Source organism: Olea europaea, chromosome 8 (genome assembly GCF_002742605.1).
Source record: "Olea europaea var. sylvestris chromosome 8, O_europaea_v1, whole genome shotgun sequence".
In the NCBI taxonomy this organism is placed as follows: domain Eukaryota; kingdom Viridiplantae; phylum Streptophyta; class Magnoliopsida; order Lamiales; family Oleaceae; genus Olea; species Olea europaea.
In genome coordinates, this window is record NC_036244.1 from 21,165,848 (window position 1) to 21,183,933 (window position 18,086).

At 32.9% G+C, this 18,086-nt stretch overlaps 1 protein-coding gene across 2 annotated transcripts; it reads left to right on the forward strand.

Moving 5' to 3' along the window:
* The first annotated feature begins 5,725 nt into the window (after nt 1–5,725).
* Nucleotides 5,726–17,788, forward strand: LOC111399178 (probable potassium transporter 17). 2 transcript variants are annotated; one of them, XM_023026448.1, is made up of 9 exons: nt 5,726–6,044; nt 9,113–9,335; nt 11,473–11,715; nt 11,834–11,884; nt 12,067–12,121; nt 12,263–12,327; nt 15,601–15,653; nt 15,729–16,098; nt 16,581–17,788. In XM_023026448.1, the coding sequence occupies exons 1-9, from the start codon at nt 5,904–5,906 to the stop codon at nt 17,429–17,431; spliced, it is 2,052 nt and encodes a 683-aa protein (XP_022882216.1). In that variant the 5' UTR covers nt 5,726–5,903; the 3' UTR covers nt 17,432–17,788. The 2 variants fall into 2 exon arrangements, with proteins under 2 accessions (XP_022882216.1, XP_022882215.1); XM_023026447.1 differs by having other exon boundaries at nt 12,067–12,327.
* The last annotated feature ends 298 nt before the right edge of the window (nt 17,789–18,086 follow it).

The window sequence follows — 18,086 nt, forward strand, 5'->3', positions numbered from 1 at the left end:
GTCCTTGGAGTCGTGAATAGGACGTGGCCGTTTTATAATCGTGTTTCCAAATAGAACGACCCATGGATCGTTTTCTTCTCAGTAATGACACATGTGTCATTCTGTTGAGTTCTTCTATATTTTGATTTATTTTTAACTCAAAACTTCAAGTATTAGACTCACTAACGTGCGCAAGATAGAAACGTTAATCACATGAAAAAGAATGATTTAAATGATTGGATCATATGATATTGAGTTGATAAAAACATAAGTTATTCTACTAGTTCATTATAATATAATTAAGGGTGATGTTTGGGGTACATAATGGACACCATAATGGTGTCCATGATGCCCAAGTGACGCCTCTCTATTGGAGGGGGCGCTTGTGGGACCGGCGCCTCCTCCAATAGGGGGGCGCCACTTGGGCATTATGAACATCATTATGGTGTCTATTATGTTGAAGTAGTATAATCCTATAATTAATTAGTATATCTCTCAACTTTTGTAAATATCATGTCCATCTTACAATTTAAATGAGTTTAACTTATTCGTTCTTTAAGCATGGATGAGTTGTGGCTACGTATTCTTGTGTCAAGTGTCGTTTAACAGCTATTGTGTCGTTTTGTTGATTTCTCAAATATTTTCCTTCTTTTCCCAAGGTAGCGACCTCAAATATGGATCCCCTAACTTAAGAAAGTTAGAAAGATTGATCACGTGACAAAGAATGATTGAATTGACATAGATTATGCGATATTGAGTTGGTGAAATCACAAGTCGTTGTATTGATTCGTTAGAAAATATAATCAATGAGCACATCTTTCAACTTTTGTAAACGAAATGTTCATATTGCAATTGAAATGCGTTCAATTTATTGAGTCTTAAGGCATGGATGGGTCGTGGCTACGTATAATCGTATTTATAGACAGAACGACACAAGTGTCGTTTAATAGCTCTTATGTCGTTCTGTTGATTTTTCAAATATTTTGTTTCTTTTTCAACGCAGCGACCTCAAACATGGATCCCCTAATTTTAAAAGGTTAAAAATGTTGATCACGTGACAAAGAACAGTTGAATTGACATAGATTATATACATTGAGTTGAATAAATCACAAGTCATTGTATTGATTCGGTAGAAAATATAATCAATGAACACATCTCATCTTTCAACTTTTGTAAACGGAATGTTCATATTACAATTGAAATGAGTTCAACTTATTGATACTCGGGGTATGGATGTGTTGTGGCTACGTATAACCGTATTTATAGACAGAACGACACAAGTGTCGTTTAATAGCTCTTTTGTCATTCTGTTGATTTTTCAAATATTTTACTTCTTTTTCAACGCAGCGAACTCAAACATGAATCCCCTAACTTAAGAAAGTTAAAAAGATTGATCACGTAACCAAGAACGGTTGAATTAACATAGATTATATGACACTCAGTTGGTGAAATCACAGGTCATTGTATTGATTCGGTAGAAAATATAATCAATGAGCACATCTCTCAACTTTTGTAAAGGGAATGTTCATATTGCAATTAAAATGAGTTCAACTTATTGATTCTCGGGGCATGGATGAGTCGTGGCTACATATAATCGTGTTTATAGATAGAACGACACAAGTGTAATTTAACTGCTCTTGTGTCGTTCTGTTGATTTCTCAAAAAAATTGCTTCTTTTTCAACACAGCGACCTCAAACATGGATTTCCTAACTTAAGAAAGTTAGAAAGGTTGATCACGTGACAAAGAATGGTTGAATTGACACAGATTATACAACATTGAGTTGGTGAAATCACAAGTCATTGTATTAATTCGTTATAAAATATAATCAGTGAGCAAATCTTTCAACTTTTGTAAACGGAATGTTCATATTGCAATTGAAATAAGTCCAACTTATTGATTCTCGGGGTATGAACGGGTCGTGGCTACGTATACTTGTATTTATAGACAGAACGATACAAGTGTTGTTTAACAGCTCTTGCGTCGTTTTGTTGATTTTTCAAATATTTTGCTTTTTTTCCAATGCAGCGACCTCAAACATGGATCTCCTAATTTAAGAACGTTAGAAAGGTTGATCACGTAACAAAGAACAGTTGAATTGACATAAGTTATACGATATCAAGTTAGTGAAATCATAAGTCATTGTATTGGTTCGTAGAAAATATAATTATTGAGTACATCTCTCAATTTTTGTAAACGACATATCCATCTTGCAGTTGAAATGAGTTTCGAGGTTATCTATACTTGTGTTTATAGATAGAACGACACAAGTGTAGTTTTCTTTCCAATAACAGCACAAGTGCCGTTCTCATGGAGAAATTATATTTCGATAACGGCACTTATATCGTTCTTTTAGAACTTTTGATCTCAAAAACGGCAGAAGTGCCGTTCTTAATTACATTTTCATCCTCTAAGCAACACTTGTTCCGTTCTTTTAGAACTTTTCATTTCAATAACAACACAAGTGTCGTTTTCAATGACATTTCATCCTCAAGCATTGAATTTATAAAGTACGCGAGAAAAATAAATCACGTGACAAAGAACGATTGAAATGATGTAAATTATTTGATATAAAGTTATTGAAAGTACAAGTGATTCTATTATTTTCAACAAAATAAAAATAATAAGCATATCTCTTAATTTTTTAAAATTTGAGGTCCACCTTGCAACTTAATTGAGTTCAACCTATAATTTTTTGACTCAAGGACAGTTCTGGCTGCTTAAACTCGTAATTTTAGATAGAATGGCACAAGTACCAATTTATTATCAGTAACGACACTTGAGCTGTTGTATTGATTTCTCATTTATTTTCGTTTGTTTCCAAAGCTATAACCTTTCGAATTGAACACCTTAAGTTATGTTGTTCTCACAGTAATAATAGAAGTTTATATTTTGGTAACATCACTTATGCCGTTCTCTTAGAACTTTATATTCCAGTAATGACGTTAATACCATTCTCAAAGACTTTTCATCTCAGCAACGACACAAGTGCCATTTTCATAGACAAGTATATTTACAAGCATAATGATAGCGTTAAAGTTCTTATAGACGTTCTCATCTTAGTAGCGGCACAAGTGTCGTTCTCATAAACAAGTAAATTTACAATCATAACGGCAGCTGTGCCATCATTGGAAGGTTAGACTGACAATAAAGAGCATATTTCTCAACTCATATTTATAGATAGAACACGGAATGATCGTTTCATTTCAGTAACGGCTCCTGTCTCGTTCTATTGATTTCTCCTATATTTTGATTTTATTTCAGCACAATGATTTCAAACATTGGACCCTAATAAAGCATAAACATTTTCATGTCAGTAACATACGTTAGGGAGTTCATTATTGAATGTTATTTTGTTGAAAAAATCGATATATGTGAAACTTCTGGAACGACACAAGTGTTGTTACTGGACATGAAAACGACACTTATGTTGTTATGTGCATAAATACAAATATAAGCGGTTACGGTCCGTTTGTTCCCTAAAAATAATAAGTGAAACTTATTTATATTGTAATATGTACATGACACATATAAAAGTTGATTGATATGTTCATTAATTTAATCGACACATATGAGTGTGATGACTTTTGCTTTTACCATTTCAATAATATAAAATATGTCATTTCAATCGTTTTTTGTGACTAGTTAATCTTTTTGTATTATATACGTTAGCGAATCCATTATTAAAGGTCATTTTAATGAAAAAATCAAACTACAGCAAATAACGACTGTAGTGTCATTTTTTCTTTTGCAAATAACGACTGGAGTGGTGTTTTGTATCTCGTATAGCAACTGGAGTGCTATTACATCCAATGATTGCATATAACACAAAAAAAAAAAAATACTAAATACAAAAACAATACCAACTAAATAATGTTTAATAATAAAAATACAACATAGATGCGATTTCTAAGAATATCTTTCTTCACTCAAAAGATACTCAAAATAAGTGAAGAATATAACAAAGAACATAATTTTAGGGTAGCAAGAATGGTGATTGAAGAGAAAGAAATATGTGATTGTAATTTTGATGAAAAAAAATTGAAGAAGATGAAAATAGGAAGAAGAAGACGTTATTTAAAAAAAAAAAAAGGGTTTTAAGGTGAATTTAGAGGAAAAATGACAGGATAAAATGAGAAAAGCTAAAGGAGAATTTTGTCATTTTGCCAACTAAAATATATTTTCCTATTTGTTTTTATTATTGGTCAAAGACTATTTAACCAAATACATTGTTAAGTTAGATATTGGGCCAAATTCCCCTTTAAGAAAACGGTTTTTTCAACTTAGATGGTTATTTTATATTTTTAAAAGGATCAAAATCAAGAAATTGAATAGAAAAAACTCACATATATTGAATTTTAAAATTTTGCTGTCCATGATAAAAAAGAAAAGAAAAGAGAGAGCTTGGCTTTGTATTTTGTATTTCCTCATTATATTTTTCAGTGAAATTTATAAAAGAAAAGCTTGAAATTTGATGAAAAGAACAATAATTCCGAATATTACCAAAATTTGATATAACATTACACTAAATTATTTTTTTAATTATTAAAATAATATTATTGTTATCCGAAAACTTAAAATTGCGGTGTATTACGTTTCCGTCCTCCTCCTCTTACCAATCCTCCCTCCCTACGTGTTCCTTCCCCTTCTTCACTAAATTATTGCAATATATAATAAGTTTAATTAAATGCATCTCACATACTTTTTATTTTCCAATTAAAGAAGATACATGCATTGTTTAGATTGACAAATGCTAAACTATCTTGTCGCTCATGCTTTTGCATTGTTTAGATTGACAAATGCTAAACTATCTTGTCGCTCATGCTTTTGCATTGTTGTATTTTACGTCAAGTTAAAACTACGTGACATCTTTAGAGGTTTAAACACATAGAATATGAGAGAGAGTATTATTCAAGTTTTCTTCCCATTTTCCCTTTTCCCTTGTGGTCTCTTGAACTAATTTTGCTAGATAAAAAATAACACTTGAACTTTAGTCAAATTTTTAAAACATAAATGTTAAATTTGAGGCGTCGAACATACATTTTGCTATAATGAAGACAGAAGAGGGGACTGTTTTAAAACTATTTGAATTTCTAAAATCTAGTTAGAGGATTTCTGAGTTACGTAGAGGCTAATATAGCCCTTGTTTGAGCCACATTTTAGGGGGAAAATGCATTTTTGAATCGTGTATTGATGAGAAATGTGTGATTAAAAATAAGAAAAAATTTTGAATTTATGTGTAATATTATTTTATTGAAGCGAGTTGAAATGATGCTAAAATACTGTTTAAAAATATATTTTTCAGAAGAACGAGGCTCAAACAAGAGCATATTAATCATTGCAAACCAATTTTATAGTTAAGTGATTAGTGCGGAACAAATTAAAATTCAACGATCAATATGTAACAAAATTTAAGCTCATGTTTGGTGAAGATTAAAATCAAATTTTCAGTAAATTTTGATAAAAATAGATAAAATGTGCGGTTAAAAATTTTTAGATTCAGTAGAAATTTGTGATTAGAATTGAATGATGATTTTAATTTGGATTAAAACCTTGCTCTTGATTGCTACTTGGGGCCAAAATTGAATGATTATGTTGGAAGATTTTAAAAAGAATTTTTAACTAAGGGACCCATTGAGTCCTGGAAGGTTTAGTAATCAAATTTAAAAAAAGGATTTTTAACTAAGGGACCCGTTGACTCCTATTCTTTGACTGTCAGCAAAAGACTTTTCCAAATCGTTATATGAGCCATCCATACTCAGTAGTTCCCTCGTACTGAGCAGACTTTTATCGAAACAAGGATTCTCTGCCTACTTCTACCCCCTTTCCCCGCCCTTTCTCCGCCCAAAACTTTCAGAGAGATACTGGGCGAGTCGGTGAAAAATTCACAAGCGGAGGAGAAAGAGAGTCACGTCATTCTCATAAATGGATCGACAACAATCAGATAATGAGTTGGCAACCGCAGCGGATGTGGTGGTCCTCGTTAATGGGAGTGGAACAGTCGCTGCTGAGAATCACCTTCTTGATGTTAATCATTCAATGGCGTCTTCTCCATTGGACAACAGAGTACTTACTATATATTAATTTCTTCTCCTCTCAGTATCTTTCTTCAATTTTATGTGTGTTTTGTGAAAGCATGATTACACTGATAATGGTCATGCATTAGTTGTTTTAACATATTGACATGAAGTGGGCCGATCTTGCAAGGGATTTGGAAAGGTCCAAACATATAGTGTTTGTGTGTGGATTCAGATAGATTACGGCTATTTTATAACCTATAACTTTGGAAAAATTTGTTGCATCTCCCTAGACGATGCCATCTTCAATTTTGGATTTGCGAAAAGTTACAGTTTTTAATTACTTGCTTATAAAATTAAAGATTGGTACTTAGTAATTCGGGTTAGTAGCTCTCTCTCTCTCCAAGACTTTCATGTACTATTTTTTAGTAGTATTTACATATAACTTAAGTAACTGTATATGGTTCTAGAGACAATAAGTTGATAACTAGTAGCCCCTACAAAGAAGAAACTATAGAACATACTTGCAGTAATTAGATAGATAAATGTTAAACTACCTTGTGGCTCATACTTATTTCGATGGTACTAGTGATACATAGGGGTGTACCTAAACGTGTACACCCCTCTCACATAGAGTGTGAGATCCACCCAAATAAAAAATACTTATTCGGTGGACCTCACACCCCATGTGAGGGGGGTGTACACACTTAGGTACAACTCATACCACTAGATTAATTCTACTTATTTTGGGTACTTTTATACAACAAGTTAAAATTATTTGACATGTTTAGAAGTTCAGAAAAAATAAGAAAAGTATCTTTCGTAATATTGAAGTACCAAACGGATAAGCTTGGGGTGTTTTCCTTGGCCTGATTTTGGGGATATAAGTATATATGTACCTCTCCCATCTACCACTTTTGGTGATTGATCTCTTTACCCGATGGAGATGGAAAAGTGATTGCATCCCCAATCATATAACTCCATTTCTCTACATATATTTCTAATAAAGTTGAAGTTACTTATGTAGAAATTTGGGTAGAGCTTGTTTTTATCTTTTTCTTCTCTCCAAGATTTTCATGTACTACCCCCTTTTTTTTTTGAGTAGTATTTGCGTATAATTTAAATAACTGTTTATGATTCTCAACAGTATGTGGGTAACTAGTTGCGTCTACAAGGAAGAAACTATAAAACATACATGCTGTATTTGGATTGATAATGGGTACACTACCTTGTGTCTCTTGTTTTTTGTGTGTCTCATGTCAGACAACAAAATTATGTAACATGTCCCAGGAACGTCTTATCTTCTACCCTTATACCTTGAGATCTTTGCTAGAGGTATTCAATACAATAAAATTATGGAAGATGTTTACAATTTAAGAAAGAAAAAACAAGAAAAAGTGTCTTTCTAATGTAGCATTACCAAATTAGAAAAAATAAAGAAAAGAAAACGCGTTTCTAAATTTATCAATATCGAAGTTAAGCACTTTTTGGAAAATCTGCTGATGTCTGAGGAGTCAAACTTGTAGTTGTCCTTTTGAAATAATTGAATTTTTATCATTTTAGTAGACAGAACACGTTTTCACTATCCAATATTTGTTTTTTGATTATTAGTGAATTTAATTATGTTATTCTTAGATATATTGCCAACTAAATTATTTAATATCTTAGGATTCTTTACAATTATGTGCCCATTTTAGGACTATTTGTAGGACTTATATAAATAAAGCAAGGGATATGGCTTGAGGCAATCTTTTCACTGTTAAACATCGAGGTGAGGCCTCTGGTAAAAGCTTTCTGGAGCTCTAAATATTACAGAATGCTTTTTAAGAAAGTAAGGAGTAATTATGCTATTCTTGTTAGAAAGTCAATCAGTCTTCTTTTTTGTTCTCTCTCTCTCTCTGTGCACTTTTATGTGTGCCTGAGCAAGTTCATATGGTCATATACACATGCATGTGCTTCCTCTCATTTCTATAAATGTGCGTTGGCTTAAGATTTTTGATTAATTGAGTATACATTTTGTCAAAATATCTATGGAGCTCTGAAATGCAGCCTGTATTTTAAACGGAGGAATGCAATGCAAACATATAGAAAGCATGCGTATTTTATACTTGAGAAAACACTCTTTCTCATAGCATGGTAACATGAAATATTTAAGTGGCTCAAAAGTTCAGATACTCTCGATAATTATAAGTAGAATCATATAGCATAATACTTTCTTTATGCATCAGTGGTCATCTATTTTAATTTTTATGACTTAAACTCTTGTTGAATTTGGACAACTACTACGTTTGAGAATTGTCAAAGTTTACGCTTTTTTCTTTACATCTTTTAATCATAAAACTTTAATACGTTATTGTGAATCAATTGAAGTTAATAATCAATTCATGTACATTTGTTTGTGAACAGAATAGAATTAATCATCAATTCATGTAGAGGAAGAAAGAAGTCTTGAAAAAATCGGAGACAAGACTTCATTCTTTAGCATCTATATTATTGTTCATGTGCGATAGAATGGAGTCCTATTTGCCATGAAACTAAATGTGAAGGAGGAAAAATAGTGACTTCAGTAGCAAATACAGAAAATAATTACGGTGAAGACGATAGTGATACAAGCAATTGGCATTCATCAAAGAAGCGTGTTGCAGCTGTTGAATAAGTTCATAAAAATGGAAACAACTAAGCTTTTGTGTACAAAGTATTGAAGAAAAGAAATACATTTCAGGATTGGGAGCACGGCTCTGTAACAATTGAACATCCTAAAATGATGTCACCAATTATTTCTCTCCCTTGTCAACTTCCCTTTTCCAGGAGCGACTTGTGAGGTTCCTGGCTAGAGAAGCCGAGTAGGAAAGTACTTGCTTTACACTATAGATTTCATAATACATTTAATCTGTTTGCTTTATTTTTGTCTTTTCTGTTACCCATTTTTATCTTTAGATGGGATTTATATTATTCCCAATTCTCTGACTCCATTGCAGTTTTTTAGAAGAATTTTTGTACATCCCTTGCTGAAAAGTAGTCATTTTTATAAATTTAATTATCTATTATGATAAATGCATTGTCTTTTTTCGTTCTCTCTAATTATTTTCTTGTTAAAATCTTTTTCTCCAACTTTAGGTAATTGGACAAAAAGAAAATCTTGTACTTGCTTTCAAGACGTTAGGTGTTGTCTTTGGCGGGCTGGTTACATCACCACTTTATGTCTATCCATCAATGCCATTGAAATCTCCCACTGAAGATGATTACTTGGGAATATATAGCATAATGTTCTGGACTCTTAGCTTGATTGGTGTTGTCAAATATGCTACCATTGCTCTCAAAGCCGATGATCAGGGTGAAGGTATACGAGGAGCTATATATCTTCTTTATTTCTAGTAACTTCTAAAGTTTCAAGATTAAGAGCATGTTTGACAATGTCTAAAAGTTAGTTCTATAGAAAGTAAGCGAAAATACACTTCTAGACAATACACTTTGTTAGTAAAAAGTTAATTTTGAAAATTACGTTTGGCAAAATAAGTAATTTGAAAGTAAATTTGACATACTTTTAAGCAAAGCCAAGCATGCTCTACATCAAATTCAAAGGGAAGAACTTCTCTATGAGAGAGACAAGATAAACAAAAAAATAATCAAACCACATCAACTCTGTAATGGGTAAAAGTGAACCATCACCTATGGAGTACTTCCTAGAAGCTATTTTTATTTAGGGACACCCCTAGCTTTTTAAGAAGTAGTTGTGACACGCTGACTAATTTTCTCAATTGAGAGGAATGGCAGTGGTTTTCAACCGTCTTCTGTGTTTGGTATTCATTTACATACTAGTTTATGATATTGAATGACAACCCATTTAAAAGTTTAAACAGATAGGATGGAGAGGAATTATATATTTATGTTTATATCTTCAAAATACTCATAGCGTGAAGGCCAAATTTTATTCAAATGGTCACACATTGCATTCTTATGAACGGCTGGTGGAGAGACCTATACCAATGATGTCTTTCTTTCATTTATACTTGAAAGACCACCTCATTGAAACGTTTACAGTGATTGAAGGGAGAAATGTATTACTTATCTCATCAATCTGTCCCTGACGAACATATGAAATTTTATTAAGAATGCATTGTGAAGTGGTGGTAAGGCTTGAGCCCACGGCTTTTGATTGCTATAATAACCTGCTTATTACGTCTTCTTTCTTAGTTGATTGCTTGATTTTTGATCTTTGCTCAATGCAATTAATTTATTTCATTTATTATCTTGGATATCCATGAAAGTACCATATTATGTTTTTCTTTTTCCCATTCTATAGTGTCTGTTTTAGCAGATTTTGAGCTAAATTTATCATTCTTTTAAACCCCCCCCCCAACACACACACACACACACACATATATGTATATGTACATACGTCTTCTGAGATTCATTTCACATACGGAATGGATGATATTTTCCTCCTGTTAATTAAGAAGACTTCATTCTAGCTGTAAATTACAGTAACTTTATTTAGTGCTTGTTTGGCACTTGTTTATAATCGGTCAGACCAATTTTTATCAACATATTTCATTTTGTTGGGCTCCCAATTATTACCCACTTATTCACCACTAATTTCAATCTATTTATAATTTAAAATAATTATAAACAACTCCCAAACATGCTTTTTAAGTGAATGAGGAACAACTCAAGTATTACTTGGGTGATTGAAAATATCATTTCCAGAGCTTAATTGTAAGGAATAATTTTTTAACTGAGATATGCTTATCTGTGTGGAGGTGGACTGACATGTCACTACACGCCTCATATTGTCCGTAATATTTGAATTTATATTAGTATTTCCAGAGAGGTTCAAAATAGGTTCAAATGAAAGATCCTAGGGATAGATAAATTTTACATGCTTCACTTAGCAAAGAATAAATTACTGGATAGAAACTTTAAAACATTTAAGTATGACTATTAATATTATGGAGTCCAAGTTTTGTTATCTAGAAGACGCAAAAAATTGCTTGTGAATCAGGCGATAATGGTTAGATCATTCTAATTTTTGTAGAAATTTGAACGTCTCAGGCCCTGTATTCTGATCAACTCTTGACATGGCAGTTTTATGGGAAAATAGATGTAGAAGGTCCAAGGGCACAAAAGCAGAAAGAAATCATTATGTTTTACAAGAAAATAGTTGTGGATGTTTCACAATTTGAAGTATAGAAAAGTGACCTGGTAGAATATTCGTCTTTCTTAGAATCTTGGCATTTCAGGTTTCATGTAATTTGTCTTCTTGTGATAGATGAACCACCTCAACAATAGTACTATAGATCTTGAAAAATCAACTGAGTTTGATAGCTTATTATGTAACCCCCAAATCCTAATTTGAACATTTTGTCATTTTCTATCAAATCTTTTCTTATTCTGGATTATACTCATGAAGACCATATCACAACTTATTTTATCTGTATATTGTTGCACTGAATGTTGGAAAATTGGTCTTTTTCCAGGTGGAACATTCGCCCTTTACTCGCTACTTTGTAGGAATATAAATATTGGCATTCTTTCCTCCAAACGGATGGAGTCAAATTCAAGCCTCTTATCTACCAATCTGTCTGGGGAATCTGAGAGGCAGAGTAGGCTTGGTAAATTTTTTGAGAGAAGCTTGGTTTCTAGGAGGGTGTTGCTCTTTATTGCAATTTTGGGAATGTGCATGTTGATCGGTGATGGCATACTTACTCCTGCAATATCAGGTTTGTTCCTGTGTACATAAATGTAGTCACAATACTAACTGATTTTTTCTTGATAGATTTATTTTAACCTGTTGGTGTTCACTCCATATGATTTAAATAATTTTCTCCTCCCAAACAGTGTTGTCAGCAATGGATGGTATTAGAGCACCTTTCCCCTCAGTCAGCAAAAGTAAGTATCGTGCAGCAATGCAGGCATGGCCTAGTATGAACTAATGTATCATGCACCCATATAATTTTCATGGTTATTCTTAAGCCCCAGAAATAGTTAAAACGCTTAATAAGACCTATTTGTAGACAAACAAAATAATTTTGTCAATTTAACTAATAACCTTTTTCATTTATGACTTGAAGCGTGGGTTGAAGCACTCTCAGCATTTATTCTAATTCTTCTGTTCCTGCTCCAGAGGTATGGGACCTCACGAGTGAGTTTCCTTTTCTCCCCTATCATGGGAGCATGGACTTTTTTTACTCCTATGGTGGGAATATATAGCATCATAAAGCATTATCCCAGCATATTTAAGGCTGTATCACCCCATTACCTCTTCAGTTACTTCTTGAGAAATGGAAAAGAAGGCTGGCTAGCCCTTGGTGGTACCGTCCTTTGCATTACAGGTGAGTGATTATCTAATTGAATCCCTCCAAATTTCCTTCCCCCTTTTTTTTAATGAAATTTATGCTTGCTTTATCTGCATTCAATGACAAATTTGGAACACAGTAGATCATAAATATACTCAATGAATTTATGAAATCATTTTAAATCTAAAATGTGGAGTTACTTGCAAAAAGATGAAGCTTTTTCCAGGTTTGTATTTTGGTGTTATACCAATTCTTTATTACTAAAATTAGATGAGCAAGTGATACTGATGGAGAATGGATAATTGAAGAATAAGATTGGAGGAGCTCAGAGAAAAATCTATAGAGAAAATTTCAGTAAGTAATGCATGAGTTATTGCACAATAATAGTCTTATGAATAAAAAATATAACATTAATAAGAAACTTACTAGAATATTTTTTTAGTAAAAGTAAATAACGAATAAAAAACTTTCTTAGAACTTAAGACTGAAGAGCAATAATTACTACAAGAAAATAAAATAGCATCTACGTTCTAAAGTTACACTAATAATTTGGGACTGTATCGTTTTCACCAGTTGCTAGACTGTGTACGAATAGTGTTATAGAATACAAATATTCATTCAAAACGTCAAGTCTAGATGGTGAAACTTTCCTCAAGGTACCGAAACATACGAAACTGGGTAACGAAGTTAGCATCTGTTGTAGACCTAGTGTTAGGTGGCAAACTAGATCACTGGACAATTCCTTGAAAAACAATTTAGTAACATGCTTGCTCTATTGGTGTGCAGAAAAGATCCTGATTGAAGGCGTGTTGAGTTGTGAAAGTTAAGAAAATCATGGCTTCTAGCAGTTCTAGGTTAGGACAAAGTCTGGGTTAAGATCACACCAAGGGACATGCAGAATAGGAGGTGGAGAGTATATATTCTTATTTTGTTTTGTTTCCTGGCCTTTCCTAATCGACAAGTACAAGACTAGGAGACAATACAAGCAACATTGCTTTTGCATAAAAAGAACAATAAAACATATCTTTGAAAATGAAAATAGTTCTATGCCTTCCAGAATGCCGAACTGGACTACTGGCATGTAACTCCCATTTTAGGAACTCGTAAGAGGAGAACTGCAAATTTAATCTTGTCCACATTGAATTTTGGAAGCACTTTCTCAAGAGTACCTCGTACTCAAACCCCAGTAGTCGAATACTCCAAAACATAGACTGTGCAAGTGTAACGTCCCAATTTTCTATAAACTCAGAGATGTTACGAAAAACTTATTTTTCTTTATTTTAAGTGCGTAACTATAAAAATAAAATTTTTTATTAAACAAATAACTGCAACATCTATAAATCTAAATTTAAAATATGAAAATTTTATCTAAACGTAACATAAACTCCTAACTAATTCAAATAACATGTTTGGAACAAAATTAAACTAATTGGTAAATTTAAAAACGGCAATCTTATTTCTTTTTCTTTTCATTTTATCCACTTGGCACCTGTGTCACCTCCTTTCCACAATTCCAATCGATCCGAACTAACCTGTAAAAATTTGTAAGAGTGAGTATTCAAAAATATCCAGTAAGATACGTGTAGTTTTCATATACATATATATATTAATAAAAATTACAATTCATATCATATGATCTTATGGAGTATATCGGTGGCCAAACGACACACCCATCTTAAGTCCTCTTATAATCCCGTAAGATTTCATCTCTTTTTTTAAAAAAAAAACGAATGTCTATTGGCAATCCATGCATTTTTTTATTGAACATCACTTGCACTTTAAGTATCTTACCTCGTTAGAAAAATTTGAAGCACGTTCAAAATCTTTTCTCCGCTTTGAAAAATACGTGATTAAAATATTCGAGGTATGCAAACTTTATTTCCAATGCTACTCTCTCTCTTCCTTTCTCTCTCTCTCTCTTTCCCGTATGTATTGTAGTTATTTTTGGTAGTCAATGATGAGGCTTTTGACATTGTATTTATAGTTGAAAAAGACAATAGAATTTTGGTGAAATTGGGATGAAAGAGACGTGTACCATCAAATTGGATAAAGGGAATTTTTTTTTTGATAAAGCAATCATGATGTGATTCGTGTACTTGATTGTGATAAAAATATATATAATTAATACTTATCAAATCAAAAATAGAATTATGGCCAACCACTACAATTACAACTACACGGTAGAATTCCTATATCTACACGTGAAACTAGTGGTTCCAACTACACCAAATCCTAAACCAATTTAAAATAACATCTATTTTTAGAACTGCGAAATCTTTGGCCGGACTTATCCAAATTAACTTTTTCTCGAGCCTAAAATTCATTATTTAATATGATGTATCCAATAAGCCCAATATTGATATATTAAATCTTGATCTGTGAAAATCTAATTATTAGACCCAAATAAAATAGGAATTTATATAATATACAAAATAAATAAATTTTTATCTATAAAATTTTTGGGTTGCTACAGCAAGACTAAGGAAAACTCAAAGTCACACTGATGTAGGATAGTCATCTTGTAAATAGGGCAAAAGTTAGATAATTATAATAAGATGTCTAGTTGTACTAGGTTTATTTTTTTATTCTTATTTCTTGTTTAGAATAGGATTTCTAATTTCATTTAGATTAAGATTTATTTTAGTTTTCTTATATTAATTTCCTAGTAGTAGTATAAGTAGGGAATAATTTTGCCTAATATATATATGATTGTTCAAATGTCATTTTTATTTATAACATAATTCTTATTATAAGAATTTCATAACGCTTCCGCACCAAAATTAGTATCAGAGCAAAGAAATTGCTTGATGGATGACGATGGTCCTGGTGGCAGTCAAACCATGGACGACGAACGGAAGCTCGACAAACTCGAACAAGGAATCGAGGGGATCGACGAAACCCTTCACAATATTATGCAAATGCTGACTGCGTTGAGTCTAAAAAGTAATTGCAAGCTCGTGGAGAAGCAAGCTGACAAGAATTTGTAGACTCTAACTGTATGAATGTTAGTTATTTCAACAAGCATAGAACACAGCAAGGAGGTGGCTTTTAGCTTTTTTGAAGTGTGGTAGAAACCCTCCTACTACAAGTGGGACACTAAAATCCTATTACATGTAGGATTAAATTATAGCCACAATTAGCAAAAATGACAAATGAAAACCTTTAGTAAAATCTAAAACTTAATAACTATTGCAACAAATGAAATAATATGTACTGTCTAAATTATTCCTAATATAAGTGTGTAATTTAGGAATGTGTCACAACCCGGCGTTTTATTGATTTTTACTTTAATAATTGTCTAATACTCAGGCTCTGAAGCAATGTTTGCTGATCTTGGTCATTTCAACCGGAGTTCCATCCAGGTGGAGTAATTATAACTATTGAGCTTTATGTGAGTACACGTGTTCTATTTTTCTTAACATCTAAGTTTCCTACAGATAGCATTTTTCTTTGCCATATATCCTTCACTGGTGTTAACATATGCCGGACAGACTGCTTACTTGATTAGACATCCAAATGATCACGGTGATGGGTTTTACAAATTTATACCATCAGCAGTGTACTGGCCTTTATTTGCCATAGCCACACTGGCAGCAATAGTTGCAAGTCAGTCTTTAATTTCGGCCACTTTTTCTGTGATCAAACAATCTGTGGTACTAGATTATTTTCCTCGTGTCAAGGTGGTCCATACATCCTCTAGCAAAGAAGGAGAAGTTTACTCCCCAGAAGTCAATTTCACTCTCATGATCTTTTGTGTTGCTGTAATACTGATATTTGGAGATGGAAAAGATATTGGAAATGCATTTGGTAAGATGAAATGATTACACTTCAGAGACTTGTAGTTACTGTTTTAACTATAATTTCTATGATCTTCCGAGCTCCATTATACTTAGAAATATTATAATCTAGTTTTAAACAAGTTTTCATTTTTATGATTCATTATCTTCATTGTCATAGTTAAACATTTGAATTACTAACTCAAAGGGATGAAACAAGAAACGGGGGAAAAAATAAAGAACATGGGATATATCTCAGAATGATGTAATCCTAGGAGAAACAAACAGGAAGAGGGAGAAAGAGTAAAAAACTAACAAGGCCCTTTTCTGGTTGCTAAGAATCTAGAACTTTGGATAATCCAGCAGATATAGTAATGGATAGAGCTTGGTGGCGAAAAAGGATACATGCATCTGGGTCCAAATTTATTGAGAAGGGCTTAGTTTATTGTTTGTTTTGTGTAATCAATTGAACAATTTTCTTGCATTTACTAATTCGGATGAAATCTTTCGCAGGTGTTGTTGTAAGTATGGTAATGCTTATTACCACTGTCTTGCTGACACTAGTGATGATTATTATATGGAGAACTCCGCCAGTTCTTACTGCTCTTTACTTCATCACATTTTTTGTGATGGAAGGTGTCTACGTGAGTGCTGTCTTCACCAAGATAACAGAAGGTGGATGGATTCCCTTTGCCATATCTTTTATCCTTGCTGTCATAATGTTTGGCTGGTTCTATGGAAGACAGAGAAAGATTGAATACGAGGTAACACATAAGATAGACTTGGACAAGCTTAATTTGCTGCTTTCAGATCCTGGGGTCCAGAGGGTTCCAGGACTTTGCTTCTTCTATACCAACATTCAAGATGGGCTGACGCCGATTCTTGGTCATTATATAAAGAATATGAAATCTCTCCACGAAGTTACAATTTTCACCACTCTTAGGTATTTGTTGGTTCCCAAAGTTGCCCCACATGAAAGGATTGTTGTCAAGAAACTGCGGCTCAAGGGGGTGTATAGGTGTACCATTCAGTATGGCTATGCTGATTCGCTTTGTCTTGAAGGAAATGACTTTGTTACTCAAGTCACTGATGTCTTGCGAGATCATATAAGAAACTGTCCAGATGAAGAAGCTCTTATTTCCTCAGATGAGGCAGAAATTTCTGATTTGGAGGACGCAAAGGTTGCAGGCGTGGTTCATGTTCATGGGAAGACGAGGTTTCATGTTGGTAAGAATTGTAGTTGGTTTGACAGAATTATGCTTGCATTCTATGAAGTTTTACATAGTAATTGTCGGCCTGCACTTCCTGCTTTGGGTGTGCCACCCCAGCAGCGCATTGAGGTTGGAATGCTTTACGAAGCTTGAAAATTAATTAAACTGCCATGCAGCATAATCAGGAGTAGCGCAGAAGAATTTTCGAGGCAGAAATGTGAAATTTATTTACGGGGGATTAAGCAGCCAATGATGTGGTACTAGTTAGAAATCTGGACATCTTAAAAGGAGAGTTATACCTACACATCATGTTATATTTCGTTTAGGTGCTTTGAGTCATCAATTCAGCACTCATATATATTTCAAACCGCAGGTTTAGTATTACTCTGTAATCCATTGTAAAATCCAAGTTAACTCATTCAATAAAGGAAAGTAAAGATGTGTGTTATTTTATCACATAGACTCGCATATGACTGTTTGAGAACCTGTGATATTATCCTTGGTAGTTTCACATATTCTTCGTTGATCCAACTTTTTTACTTACTTCCTTTATAAATTTTTATTTCTGTGAAATGACCATTGTCGAGTTAGAGTTTGGAAGGTGCTTTATATGTTTACAGTACGAGAAACTATTCTTCTTTCAGTTGATTTATTCAACAATTGACCAAAAGAAAATATTAATAAATAATAAATTACATGAACTTAGATCAAGCAAATAATGATATTTCTATGCATATGTGAAGCACAAGGATTTTAATTTTATGATTAACCCGAAAAAATATCTACTCGAAGAATTTCAACGTACATT